The 15346-nt window shown below is 39.2% G+C and overlaps 1 protein-coding gene across 1 annotated transcript; it reads left to right on the top strand.

The window, feature by feature from the left end:
- The first annotated feature begins 4032 nt into the window (after positions 1–4032).
- LOC107640839 (uncharacterized) lies at positions 4033–4407 on the top strand. The gene has a single exon (XM_016344340.1). It carries the CDS (start codon positions 4033–4035, stop codon positions 4405–4407), a length of 375 nt encoding a protein of 124 aa, XP_016199826.1.
- Positions 4408–15346: the final 10939 nt, after the last annotated feature.

Here is a 15346-nt window from a genome sequence, read left to right as displayed (position 1 = left end):
CGGGTTTTGTTGGATTGCTTTGAGCGATCGATTCGATTTATGCCAGAAGAAAAAAGTGGAGCAGTGGTAATGGTTAGGTAATGATCAGAGGATAGATCAAATTCTATTACCTGAACTCTGTAATGGTGAACTGTAATGGAGAAGAGTGTCAGGGTTATATACTGTTGGCTACGAATGCGTTAGGTGATGATCAGAGGATAGATCAAATTCTAGTGGTTAGGGAGTTTCCAGAAGCATTCCCGAAAGATATTCCTGAGTTTCCACCTCAAAGGAAAATTGAATTTGCAATTGACTTGGTGCCGGAAACCATACCAGTGTCGATTGCGTCGTATCGAATGGCTCCGGTAGAGCTGGCAGAATTAAAGACTCAATTAGAAGAGCTTCTGAACAAGAGGTTCATTCGACCGATTGTATCCTCGTGGGTGATGGCAAGTCATCCTAGCCTATTTTAGCTAGTCTTTTTCTTTTGTTTTCATTAGAATTATGCACTTTCTTGAGCTACAAGCAAGCTAATTGAGTAGATTTTCATGTTTCCCTTGATTGAACCAACCATATATGAATTTATGCCATTTCATGAGGTTTTATGCTATATGTGTTGCATATTATGAAAGAATGAATATCTCATGATTTTGAGCATAGCTTTGATGAGTTTGGTTGATTAATGATAGGTAAAGAAAGCTTGGAGAAAGGTTGAAGCAAAGAGGAATAGCTAGGAGTGAAGAGAGGACAATGGAATAAGTGAAATTGAACCAGGAAGCAAGAAGTTAGCCCCAACGTTAGCCCCCTAACTTGGAGGCTAACGTTGGAACTCGAAATTTCCTCCCTGGCCATCCAACGTTTGCGCCAACGTTAGCCCCCTAACTTGGAGGCTAACGTTGGCACATGAAAACATAAGGGAGAAGGGCCAACGTTTGCGCCAACGTTAGCCCCCTAACTTGGAGGCTAACGTTGGCACCACAAGCACACTAGACAAGGCCAACGTTAGGGTCAAAGTTAGACCCCTAACGTTGGCACCAACGTGCATACCAGAAAAATGTGTTTGCTGCTATGAAAAGTTGGAGCCAAAGTTAGACCCCTAACTTTGGCTCAAACTTTTGGTCCAACTTTTGCTAACCTCAAAACCGGTTCAATTGGTTCACTTCGGTTCTTCTCCAAACTTCAAGAGCAATCAACCAAGGCCTCTTTCAACCCAATTCCACCAAGAGCAAAGGCCCAACTCAAGGCTTGAAGATCATTGGAAGAAAGTGTATAAATAGGATAGAATTCAAGTTCTTCGAGAGCTTTCCTTTTGGGAATTTTCATAATAGTTTTCGGAGAGCTTTTGAACTTTAATTTCTTTGTTTTCATTGCTTTCAATTTCAATTTACACTTGTCTTGGATCTTGGATTGGAGAATTGAAGAAATTCTATTTCAATCTCAATCTTGGATCTCTCTGTTTCTTTACTGTTAATTGAATTTCATTTCCAGTTACTTGCTTCTCATCTAATTTCTTTGCAATTTACAATTTCCTTGCACTTGTTCTTGTTGGATCTAGGAAGGTATTGAGATCTAGACTTGGTTTTCTAGTCTCTGGGCCCTGAGATCTCAATTTTACATTCTCTGTTTCTTGCTTTTAACGTTCATTTATTTTACTGCTTCAAGATCCGTTTCAATCCCAATTCCCTTTCCCTCTTCTGTTTAATGCAATTCAACTTTTCCTTGTTTAAATTCTTCAAATCCATTCCCCAATTCCCTTTACAATTCCAGCTGTTTACATTTCTTGCATTTTAAGATTCCGCAATTTACATTTCTTGCACTTTAAGTTTCTGCCATTTAATTTCTTGTTCTTTAAGTTTCAGCAATTTATTTCTTGTTCTCTTTACTTCAATGCAATTTAATTCTGCAAGTCACAAAACCATCAACCAAATCTTGATTCGCTTGACTAAATCAACCACTAAACTAAAATTGCTCAATCCTTCAATCCCTGTGGGATCGACCTCACTCCCGTGAGTTTTTATTACTTGATACGACCCGGTACACTTGCCGGTTAGATTTGTGTGTTTTGGGAGAAATTTATTTTTCCTCCAAAATATCTCATCAGTGGGGAGCGCCCGTTTTATTGTTGAAGAAGAAGGATGGAGGAATGCGACTTTGTGTAGATTACCGGTAGTTAAACAAAGTAACTGTGAAGAACAAGTACCTGTTGCCTAGAATTGACGACTTAATGGATCAACTGCAAGGAGCTGGGGTGTTTTTGAAGATTGATTTGTGGTTTGGATAACATCAGATAAGGGTGAAGGAGGATAAAATTCCAAAAACTGCTTTTAGGACGTGCTATGGACACTACAAGTTTGCGGTGATGTCCTTTGGGTTGACAAATGCCCCTGTTGTGTTCATGGATTACATGAACAGAGTATTTTGTCCCTTTTTGGACAAATTCGTGGTGGTTTTCATAGACGACATCTTAGTTTATTCAAAGACAGAAGAAGAACATGAAGAACACTTGAAAATTGTGTTTCAAATACTGAAGAGGTAGAAATTATATGCTAAATTGTCCAAATGCGAGTTTTGGAAGGAGGAAGTGAAGTTCTTATATCACGTAGTGAGTAAAGGAGGAATAGTCGTAGATCCTTCAAAAGTGAAGGCAGTGATGGAATGGAAGAGACCTACTACGGTGACTGAGGTTAGGAGTTTCTTGGGTTTGGCCAGATATTACTGAAGATTCATCAGGGGATTTTCTCGGGTTGCACTACCAATGACTAAGTTAACAAGGAAGGAGGTACCGTTTATGTGGACGTCGGAGTGTAAAAAAAGTTTTTAGACTTTGAAACGAAAGTTAACTTCAGCACCTGTTTTAATTTTACCGGAACCGCATGAACCGTTTGAAGTGTATTGTGATGCGTCACTGAAAGGTTTGGGTTGCGTGTTGATGCAACACCGAAACGTGGTGGCTTACGCATTGCGACAGCTGAGACCACATGAGATAAATTACACAACTCATGACTTGGAATTAGCGGCGATTGTGTTTGCATTGAAAATATAGAGGCACCATTTTGTACGGAGTGAGGTTTAGCATCTTTTCTGATCGTAAGAGTCTCAAGTATATCTTTAATCAAAAAGAGCTAAATATGCGTCAAAGGAGGTGGATGGAGCTTCTCAAGGATTATGATTTTGAACTAAGTTATCACCCTGGAAAGGCGAACGTAGTGGCAGATGCATTGAGTCGGAAGTCTTTAACAATTGCTTGGATGAGGATCAAGGAAGAGGAGTTAGTGAATAAGTTTGTAGATCTCAAGCTGGATATTGGTGAAGTTGCCGAAAGAGCTTGTTTGAACCAGTTACAGATTTCAAGTACATTTAAATCAGAGATTCAGAGGTCTCAGCAAGATGAGCAAGAACTTCAGAAGTTGTTCCAACTGACTGGTAAGAAGAGGCATGGTAGTTTACTACGGATGATGAAGGGTTATGGCGGTATAAAGGGAGAATTTGTGCGCCGGATGTCAGAAGTTTGAGACAAGAGTTGTTGTTGGCAGTTCACAATAGCGGGATTTCTATCCATCCAGGAAGTACAAAGATGTACTACGATCTAAAGAAGATGCTCTGGTGGTCTGGGATGAAAAATGACATAACTACAGTGGTATCTAAGTGTTTGACGTGTCAGAAGGTGAAGATAGAGCACTAGAGACTGTCGAGAATGTTACAGCCACTTGAGATTCCTCAGTGGAAGTGGAAAGGAATTGCATGGATTTTGTGACCGGTTTACCGAGGACTAGGTCGAGATTTGATACAGTCTGGGTGATCGTGGATCATTTAACCAAGTTCGCTCATTTTCTGCCTATTTGAATGTACTACTCTATGGAGGAATTGGCAAGGTTGTACATCAAGGAGATCGTAAGGTTGCACGGTATGCCATCGAGCATAGTGTCGGACCGTGATCCCCGATTCACATCAAGGTTTTGGGGAGCTTTCCAAAGAGCTTTACGTACGAGGCTATCTCTCAGCACGGCATATCATCTGCAAGCGGATGGATAATCGGAACGGACTATTCAGACGATGAAAGATATGCTAAGGGCGTGTGTCTTGGATCAACCGGGAAGTTGGGACCGTTATACGGATCAGAGAAGGAAACCGTTGGAATTTGATGTGGGCGAGCATGTATTTCCGACTCCGACAACTGGGATTGGAAGGGCCATTAAGACCAAGAAGCTAAATTCGAGATTCATTGGACCAATGGAGGTTCTGAGGCAATACGGGCCGGTGGCATATCAAGTAGCTTTGCCGTCTCACTTGTCTAACTTGCATGACGTATTCCACGTGTCACAACTCCGTAAGTACACATCGGATGCAGCTCATGTGTTAAAGCCCGAGTTGGTCAAGTTGAGGGAGAACTTGACATTTCAAGTAACATCGGTGCGTATTGACGACTAGTGTGAAGAAACAGCGAGGAAAGGAAGTTCAATTGGTCAAAGTTGCTTGGAAGAGAGCAGGAGTGGAAGAGCATACTTGGAAGTTGGAGTCCGAAATATGGAAGGATTATCCCGAGCTATTCTCAGGTAATCACTAAATTTTGGCGACAAAATTTCTTATTTGGTGGGGAGAATGTAAGAACCGCGATTAATTAATTAAATAATTAAATTTCCCAAAAATAGGATCCAAAAATTTAGAATGTTAATTAGACAATTTGAATATGATTTTCAGACTTAGTAGATTTTTCTGAGTTGGAAAATGTAATTTTCTGCGAAAAATCACATAAAAACTCAAATCGAAAAATGAATCGGCTATACTGGCTTAAAAGTCTGTCCGGTACTGTGCGAGAATATTAAAAGCAGTATAAAACCTTAGGAAAATATTTAGAATTGGAAATCGGACATTAATTTTAAAGGTTTGTCCTGAAATTGGGCCAAACGGGCCAAAAATGCTAACGGGTTGGACCGGGTCCAAGCCCAACATATATAAGTTCATTAATGAACTCATCTTGGCCTCATAAACACAACACACCGCTACAAGAGTGAAGTGAGAGGGAAGAGCTAAAACACTTCATATCTAACTTCCGGTGGCCATATCTCGAGCTACGGTGCTCCGATTCGCGTGCTGTTAGTGGCTACGTGAAGCTCTCGCCAAGCCCGTTACTTTATCTAATTTTCATATGTAAGATTTTGAAATTTCTCTTCCTTCCAGCAGCCCTAAGAAATTAAAAAATGTGGGTTTTGGTTTTGCATAAATTTTTGTATTTTGATTATTTAGGTGGTATCTAAGGTTGGTCTATTAGTGGTTTGTGCCCCAAACTCCATTGGAAAAGGTAAGGAAACTCTTTACCTTTGTGAAATTGTGATTATGATAAACCCTAGGGTGATTAGTTATAAATTGTGTGCATATAGCTTGATTATTGTGAATTTGGGAGCCTTTGGATTTGAGTTGGTGACTTGGTTGTAGTTGAAAGCTTGTTGGAATCAAATCTTGGTGTATAGCACATATTGGGAATTGGCCAAGGTATGATTTCGGCTTTCTCTATGTAATATATAATATTTCTAGACACTTAGGCTAGTGACCCATAGGATAGGTTAGATGAAAATGGCTTGTTGAATTTGTTGAATCATGATGTATGATGCATTGATGACTTTGATGATTTGGATGAATAATGTTGTAGAGGATAATAACTAGTGTTGAATATTGATATTGTGAATGATTTAAGTTGATTATTATGATTGGTAGTGATAGAATGATGATTGACGAGGTGTTAGTGGAGAAATGCTTATGGTGTCATGTATTTGATAATTGAGGTTGTGGATTATATAATGTGAGTGGAAATCAGATATGAATGGTGAATTATGACATAAAGGGTAAGTTAAGTTATGAGCTAAATTGGAGTTTGGTGTGGTTTTAATTTGGTTATGGTTATGGATTTCAAGGATTTGAGAAATTAGTGAACTTTGGTAAAAATGGATTTTTGGCAAACTTTAACGGATCATATCTTGAGCTACAGCTTTTTAAATTGAATGAATTTTATATCAAATTAAAGATAATTCTAAGAGCTTTAAAATGGTATAGATTTGGTAGAAATCTGAATTTTTTAGAGCAAGATATGATCATTGGAAGTTTGTGTCAGAAATCTGAATCTTGTGAAGTTGTAGAATTTGTGATTTCTGGTTTGTGTGCACACACACACTGCTATGCGCGTGCTCTGACCAGTGGCTATTTTTGACTTGTGCGCACGCACACATAGGGAGGTGCCTACTGTTGGAAGCGCTAGCATACTCTGGTGCACACACATACCCTGTGAAATTTGGACGTTGTGCGTACGCACAACCTCTTGCACACGCACACACTAGGAATGGAAGTCTGTTTAGGGCAATCGCACGCATCTGTACGCGCATTTGAAATGAAAACTTTTACCTTCTGTGCGTACGAACACTTCTATGCGTGCGCACACTATCCTGTTTTTCAATAAACATATTATTTTTAACTGCTTTACCTTCCCAACAGGCTTGTAAACTTTCTTGACACTTATATAAGACTTTTTAGCTTGCTTTTAGGTGTTAGAACATAGAGAGGGCTCGAGGTGAAATCAATTAAGGATTTTCTTGCAAAAGTTTAAAAAATGGAGACTTAGGTTTTTAGAGTACTGAGGACGGATTTTGTTGAGTGAGAAGGCGGGGTATTTTATTGACGGTTACTGACAAAAGTTATGGAAGCGGTGAATTACTGAGTATTGAATGAAATGATTTTGAAAACCACTGATGTAATATTTTTAAACTGAGATTATTGAGACGCTATGCGCCTGGCAGGGACGGTAGTTAATCTCGCCTGTCGAGGTCACGACGGCAGCATAAGGGCGGTGGTTAATCTCGTTTACGTTGAGATGTGAGGTCCGTGGCAAGAGTATCCCGCTCGCATCACTTCGGAATCACTATAGTGTGTAGGCACTGACATCTTGGATCGTGATCCAGCATTATATCTCAGAGGTTCCCGTTATGAGACCGAAGGATGACATCTCCATGGAGGTGTGTCGTGTTGGCAGTTGAACCGACGTTATGATATCACAGCCAGATAGGACAGGCATTCATCATCTGCATCTTTTATCTATTTACTTGCTTTTCCGACTTGAATTGCTTGCCTAATTGTATAACATGCCTAATTTCCTATTTGAATTACTTGATATCCATGTTTATACCTGTGCTTTACTTGCATTGTATTATTTTTATTTTCTACTGGGATTGAGAAGGTTTGGTAGGCAGTGGCGATGGGATCGCAGGAAGGTTAGGTTGGCGAAGGCTGTAGGACAGCGGAGAATTGTTCGATTAGAAATCCACTAAGTTAGATTGCCCTTTTTCATTGTGGTTTTAAAGATATGGTTTTAAATGTACTTATGTTTTAAGTCTGAAATCTCATGATGGATATGAAGCTCTAGGATTGCCTCTGGCATCCAGGAGTCTTATATCTTACATCACTGGCATTGTTACCATATTGAGAACCTCCAGTTCTCATTCCATACTCTGTTGTTATTTTTCAGATGCAGGTCATAACCCACCTCGGTGAGTTGCTTTGATGGTGACAGAGTGGAGGATCCTTGCTATGTTTTGAAGTCTTTTGATTTCTTTTGATTAGATCTCTCACTTTTGTATTTATCTATGCCTTAGAGGCTTACTTTGAGAGAATTATTGTATAAGCTGTTTTACTTTCAAAAGCTCTGTATTGTTTGTATATAGCTAGCCGGCTTAAACTCCGCGAGCTGCGGCTAGATCTTTATACTACTATCCTCTTATATTTTGTTATATTATATCTATACCTTGTGCTTTAAGTTTGTAGCTTCGGGTGAACGTTATGCGCTTTTCAAACTCTTTTTTTGAGCTTAATTCTTCATCAGGCTTCTAGAATTATTATATATATAAGCTTTAGAATTGTCGTAACCTTTGATTAACCTTTGCTTTACGACGCGAGATAAGGCTTAAGGTAATTAGGGTGTTACAATTACCAGCTTAAGTCTGTCCGATACTGAGTAAGGGTAATTAGGGTATTACAAATACCAATGGGCAAGGTAAGTCACCCTGATCTATTATGATTTGGTAAGACGATATGCGCCTGGTAAGGACGGTGGTTAATCCCGCTTGTCGAGGTTGCAGCACTAGCTTAAGTACGATGGTTAATCCCGCTTACGTTGAGATGTGAGGTCTGAGGCAGAGTATCCCGCTCGCATCCTTTCTAGTCACAAGAGTGTGCTCGGGCACTAATCCCGTAAGAGTGTGCTAGGGCACTAATCACGTATATATATACGTGACAAAAAGGCAACATCTCAAGAAGATATGTCGGGTTGGCAGTTGAACTGACACGTGATATCATGACCAATAGGACAGGCATTCATCATATTCATTCTTAAGTGTTTGTTTGCTTTTCTTGCTTGCATCTATTGCCTAAGTGTATAACATACTTATTTGTTTCTTGAATTACTTGCTGTAAATGTATGTTACTTCCTTGCATTACTTGTGTTTTCTACTGGGATTGAGGAAGTTCAGTAGGCAGTGGTGATGAGATCACATAGAGGATAGGTTGGCTAAGGCTGTGGGATAACAATGATCTATTTGTTTAGTAATCCCTTAAGATTACATAACCCTTTATGGATATTTTATTAAAATGTTTCCAAGTTTGAATCTTATGCATATGCAGAGTTCTAGGATTGCCTTTGGCACTATTACCATACTGAGAACCTCCGGTTCTCAAACCGTATGTTGTTATTATTTTTCAGATGCCGGTCACGATGTGGGATTTCAGAATATCCACAAACTAACCAACAAGTGCATCGGGTCGTACCAAGTAATACCTTAGGTGAGTGAGGGTCGATCCCACGAGGATTGATGGACTGAGCAACAATGGTCAAATGATTGGTTTAGTTAGGCAGGCAGAAAGTTATTTTGGTGATTTGAAATCGCATTAAATAGTAATTCAAGAGTAAAGAAAGCAATTAAGAGAATTGGTGAGAAATCAATAAGAGAAAGCAGTTAAGGTATCGGAGATGTTTACTTTTCTGGATTAAGTTTTTTTACCAACTATTTTAATCATGCAAGATTCATTTCATGGCAAACTATAATTGACTAAACCCTAATGTCTTAGTGATTTAGTCTCTTCTAACTTTCATCAACCGCCAATATCTTGGTCACTTGATTCCGATTAAAGGGTTAAGTTCAATTCTAGTTTATAGCCACAAAAACCCTAGTTACCCAAAGCTAAGAGGATTATATATCATGTATCCAAATTAGTTCAGGCAATTAGGAATTTAGGAGGAATTTACTTTCAAGTTGTTGTTCAAGTGAGAGACCTCTTCCAAGGATCACAAGAACATATATAGAGTAAAGGTCATACTTTCGTTCCACCCAGATACATAAAATGAAGAACGAAAGTAATCCTTGAAACTGAATTAATACATTAATTAAAATAGAAAAGCAATAGTCTTAATCTATAGAAATAAATAGAGCTCATAACCTTAACTAACGAGGTTTAGTGGCTCATGACTTACAGAGAAAACAAGGGTTCTGAAAAGTGTGGAAGTTCGAAAGTGAGAAGATCCCCCCTAAAAGGTAAATCTTTTTCCTTTTATATCTAACCTAATTTGATTTAAACTAAAATAAAATAATAAATTCTAAACCTAAAAGATTTTGTTTGTAAATAAAAATAAACAAAAAGAGATAAAATACAATAATTAAAAGCCAAGTCTAGCTAAAGATGCTCCTTTGGATGAGGTTGACCCGCACTTCTGGCATTCAGCGCCAGCATTGGCGTTCAGCACCAGAATTGGCAGTGAGTTCTGTCTTCCTGGGCGCTAAACGCCAGGCTCGGCGTTTAGTGCCTTTCAAGGCAGTGATTCCAAAAGAAAAGTATAGACTATTATATATTGTTGAAAAGTTCTGAAATTTGGCTTTCCAATGCCATTGGAACCATGTCAATTAGACATCTGAAGCTCAAGGAGGTTGACACATTGATATAGTAAAATCGTTGGTTAGAATTTTCACAAAAATAATCTCGTTGCAAATATAGATCCAAACCGACAAACAACCCTCAATAAAATTTAATTTGTTTGTCACAATGAAAACCAATAAAAATCGAGAGTATTTAAATCTCAAGTCGCCTCTCAAGGAATTGTAGGAAAGTATGCATATTATTGGTTTTGGGACATATATTTTTGGGGTTTTGGTTTGATAGACAAGAAAATAAACTAACAAATAAAATAGGTCTTGGCAAGGAGTGAGAATTGAAATTCCTATCCATATTATCATCCTCAATTATAATGGAAATAGGTCTTGGTAAGTGGAAATTGCTCTCACTTAGTTAACCTCTAACAATTGAAGGAAAGTCATGTGAGCACAATTAACTTGAGTTCACAAGTCCTAGTAAAGTCATAGTGAAAGACTAGATTTAGTGAAATTCAAGCTAACTAGAAACTTTCAATTACCAATCAACAAAAGATTTAGACAATTCAAGAGTCTCTAAATTACCAATCCAAGCCAAGAGTATAAAAATCTACTCTAAAATCCAACCAAGCATTTTATCAAAAACTTGGAAGGCATAAAAGAAAAGCATAGTAAATTAACGAGAAAAATAAAATCTACAACTACCCAATGCAAGGAAACAATAATAACAACTTAATAAGAAACATGAAAACATAAATTGCATTAATAGAAATTGAATTCAATAAAGAGCCATAAACATAAAGTCAATAAAATGAAGGAAATAGCAAATAAAACTAAGAGAACAAAATGTAAGAACAATAAATTGAAAGGAAAATAAATCAAATCAAAGCAACAATTAAAGGATATTGATTTATTGGATTTGAGATAAGTTATGATTATTATCCAATTTTATAATTATTGGATTATTTTCTATATTTAAAGTATAAGGTTGATAGTTATGAAATAATAAGGATTTTATATGATTTGGATTAGATAAGTAATATTTTAAATATTATTACTGCTGTTTTGGAAAATGAAGAAATTAAGTATATTATTTTTAATTTTTAGATTTGGGCATTTTATTGAAAATAATTTGTGAAATTGATGAGCAAATAGTATTTTCTATGTACAAATAGTGTTGGATTTAATTTGGGTTTCAATTACTATATTATTCCCAATTTTATGTGAACTTACCAATTTACCCCTAACCCTAATTTTCACACACACCTCACCAAAAGCAACACTTAGCCACCGAAACCCTAATTCAGCTACCCTCTCCCCTAAGACACAGCAGCAGCTGCGCAGTCCCTCTAACCTAAACACCACACACAGTATCTGAAGCAAGGAAGAAAGGCGGAGATGGGGCAGAGCTGCGAACAGGGGAGGGACGAGCCGCGCTACTGTCACCGGTCACCTCGACGCCGTGCCCAGATCGCGTCCAGCCCTCGTCACTGCCATTCGTCCTCAGCCTCACCACGTTCTTGCTCGGTCTCCGCTGCTTCCATGTCCTCCAACGGCGTTGCTATTATTGCAGATTGAGTCGCCGCGAAGAGGAGGAAAGGGCGTTGCTTCACACCTCGCAGCCGTCGCTGCTCTGAAAGGGGCTGTATTGGTTGCCGTCGAACTCGAATGGGAAGGAAGAATGATGCTGGGATAGGGAGAGAGGCAGAGGTGGTGTGGCGCAAGGAAGGAGGTGGGTTGTTCGGGTTGCCGTTCGCGCCACCGAGGTTGAGCCGTAACGCCGCCGTCGCGCCACTAACCGCCACTGCAAGGGTTTGCCACCGGCACCTTACCACCGCCGGCAAGCACAGAGGGGGAGAGAAATCGGAGAAGACCCGAGGGGAGACAGAGAGGCCTGAGGCTGAGATAGGTTTCAGCCACCATGCCCAGTCCTGCTCGCGTCGCCAGCAAAGCCTCTGCCGGAGCTGCCACTGTCAGAAAGGGGTTTCGACCGCCGCAGGGTCGCTGCCAGAAGAGGGAGCTGCGTCTCTGTGTTTCTGACTGCCGGGAGTGGTTACGTGGCTTCCGAGATCACCGCCGGAGCTCCAGGCTGAGTTTCTGCCACTTGAGACCTGCTGCCGTCGCCGGAAAAGTTTGCCGGTAAGGGTTTTAATTGTGGTTTCTGTCCTTTTTGAATTCCGAGGATATTATAGTCGCTGCGTGTTGGTTCCAGTTGTCGTGATCGGAATTTGTCGCCGCTGCCGCTTGAGGTGGCTGCTGAGTTGCCACTGAACCGGCTCGGAGACCGCTGCTGTTTCGGTTCAGCCGTTCCTTCTTCGGTTCGGTAAGCGTTTCGATTTGAAAGCCCTTTCGTTACTGTTCTGTAATCTCACGCTGAGGTTTATGGCATTAATTGCTATAAAATTGAGTTTCGGTTGTTGTATGTTGCGATTATAGTTGTTGAGACTGTTGCGAAAGTGGCTTGGAGCTGAGGTTTTGGTTGCCGTCAGTTTGGGTTGAGGCGGAAAGGACTATGTAAGGCGTTTGGGTTATGGAATTGCGTTTTGAGGTAGGGGTGCTTTCCAAAAACTATATTCTTATATATTGGAATTATTACATATGGTTACTGATGTGAGTGAATGTGTATTTGGTGATTGTATCAGCCTTATGTATGGCTTGATTTGCCTTGGTTGGTTATGAACGTCTGTTAGTTGAATTGTTGTGTGGTTTTGTGAAACGAAATGCCTTTCAAGTTGATTCTTTAAAAGCTTTGAGATCTAGTTTAATCTGTTGAGAATTGGTTTGACTTAATTTTATTGAGAATGTGAAAAATAGAATCCACTCTTGAATTCAGCTTGGCGTGCTTTAAATGATCTGGTCTTTGATGAATGATTGTTACTGAACCGTTTCTTTAAAGCTTTAGAAATGAGTTTATTCGGCTGATAACGATTTGATTTTTGAAACGGTTTCCTTGAAATATGGAATTGAGATGACTGTTGGATTTGGCTTGCCTTGAACTGATTTTGAAATTTGGGCTGTTGAAAAGGATTGTGAAACGGTTTAGTTGGGACCTGAACCGGGTGGCAAAGTCCAAGTTTTAGGGGAGGTGCTGCCGAAATTTCTATAAAATTCGAGTCTTTATTGAAATGTTGTCTGGAAAATGATGAGTTGAAGACTTCTACTATTTTATTTGAACTATCAAGAAAAGGATGATTCATGCTTTTGAAATGAATTATTAAAGAGGAAATTGTGATTTAGTCTTGCTTCTTAAGAAAGGCATTGTATCTCTTTCAGGAGAAAGTTATTTAGATGAAACTTATGTTTTAAAGCTGTTTTAAATGTGACAAGGACAATGCCTTGAATTTGACTTGAGGGTTTCAATTAGAGGATTTTCAATGACTTTGAAAGAACCTAAATGTCTATTGACAAGTTTCATTTTGAAATGTTTTGAGAAAGGTTTTAAGTACTCTTTGAATCCTGAACTTTTGCAAGACAAACAACTTTGAACAGTTGAAACGCTTTAGAATTTGTCATGGGGGTTGAAGCTGGTTTTGCCTAAGTAAAGGAAACGGCTTTGAAGGAAATAAATGATTACGTGACTCGGTTTGGCTTAGATCTTATTTTATTACTCAAATCGGAAAGCCAAGGTTTTAATGATTTTAAATGAATTTGGCGAAATGAGCTATGCTATTCTCCCCTAAGGACTTGGGACTCTGCTGAGAAACTTTTGTTACAAAAATCCCATTGTTGGATGGGTGATTTTGAATGTTTCCAAAGGAATCTTTAACTTTCCATGGTTTTGGAAGTTTTGGAAAGAGGAAGCCGAGAGTGGCTTGTTTCAAAAAGGGAATTTTCCTTGAGTAAAAGTGGCTTATAAGCCTGAGATAATTTGAGAAATGAGATCTTTAAAGCCAAGGCTGAAAAGAGTTGAATCTTGATTTCAAAGTGAAATGAATTGAGAAAATTATTTATGGCTTAAATGCCGATTTCACGAATTTGATGATTTTAAATGTGGAAGTGCTGTTTTGTTGAGAGCCGGAATGGCTGTGTATGATTATACATATTGATTGGTTCTGGATTGAACCGTGAGCCGGAATGGCTGTGTGTGATATGAATATTGGCTGGTTCAGGAATGAACCGTGAGCCGGATGGCTAAGATGGATGTTGATCCATGGATGAGATGAGATTGAATGCATGTTTATGCTGAATCATTGATAAATGTGAATGTTGCACTTCCACTATCGGAGATAAGAGTTTCCCTGGGAGAAAGCAGTGGCTAGCCACCACGTGCTCCAGGTTGAGACTCGAAGCTCTTGTGACCCTATGTCGTAAGTGTGGCCGGGCACTGTGAAAGGCCCGGATGGGCTCGCCCCCGTGAATATACACCAGTGAGGGTGTTGAATATGGATCATGATTATGATCAAGTTTATATTGAGTATAACTCGAGTTGGGGATGCATGACAGAGGGACAGTCCAATGGTTAGCTACCAGGACTTGTCGGGTTAGCTCTATAACCGACAGATGATATCATCAGCCACTAGGGACAGGCATGCATTATATGCATCTATGTGACATTATTTGGGTGTGCATATTATACTTGGTTTGCCTATGTGAATAATTGCTAATTGTTCTACTTGCAATAACTGTTTGTTTGTGCTTGCATCTTCCTATTTGTGTTTGCTACTGGGACTCTGTTGGACTGTGGTGATTGGTTGATGGTTGGATTGTTTGGGCCTAGGGCCGTGGTTGAAATGAGATAAACCGATGATTGCTTTCGGTTTTGTGTTTCTGGTTTGGAATAAAATATGAAAGGCTGTTTTGGTTCAGCATAGATAAACTGTTTTGAAAGGCTTTTGAGTTTTTGAGAATTGAACGGTTCTTCCTTCAGAAAAGATTTTTAGACTTTACTTTTACTGTAAACTGTTGTTTTTGAAAAGGAGGCATAAGACGGTTATTAATCACTAGTACGGTTTATCTTCACGTATCCTATTATAGTAATTCCCAAAAACCCTCTACTGAGAACCCTTTCGAGGATGATGTTCTCACCCCCCTACATTTTTCCCCTTTCAGGATATGGGCACAGAAGTTACGAAGAGTTTATTTATTTGTTGTTGAGATGCTCTGTATTGTTTTAGTTATGGTTTATTGTACCCTCGCCTTTATCTTAATATATTCTGTAAGAGGGATAGGGATTGTATTGGATAATGACTGTAATATTATGTATGTATATATATATGTATATGTATGGATGTACTCTTTATGAGTTTTGTAAGTTGTATGGTATCTATGGATGTATGTTATCGGATGAAAGTATTTTTGGTAGCGGTATCGCGGTTTTAAGTTTCAAACAGGCTCATATTTTAGTATTAAATAATATAAAAGTCGTCGTAATGTCCGAGCTATCAGAGTCGCGCAGCCGGAAGCGTGAGCTTTGGTAGTTAGGGTGTTACAACGTGCTGCTTGTCATGCGTATGCGTGTCTCACGCGTA

The sequence above is a fragment of the Arachis ipaensis genome, chromosome B5 (genome assembly GCF_059453495.1).
Source record: "Arachis ipaensis isolate K30076 ecotype BB chromosome B5, ASM5945349v1, whole genome shotgun sequence".
Taxonomy (NCBI): domain Eukaryota; kingdom Viridiplantae; phylum Streptophyta; class Magnoliopsida; order Fabales; family Fabaceae; genus Arachis; species Arachis ipaensis.
The sequence above is the reverse complement of the archived record's forward strand: the minus strand, read 5'-3'. Positions and strand labels throughout refer to the sequence as shown.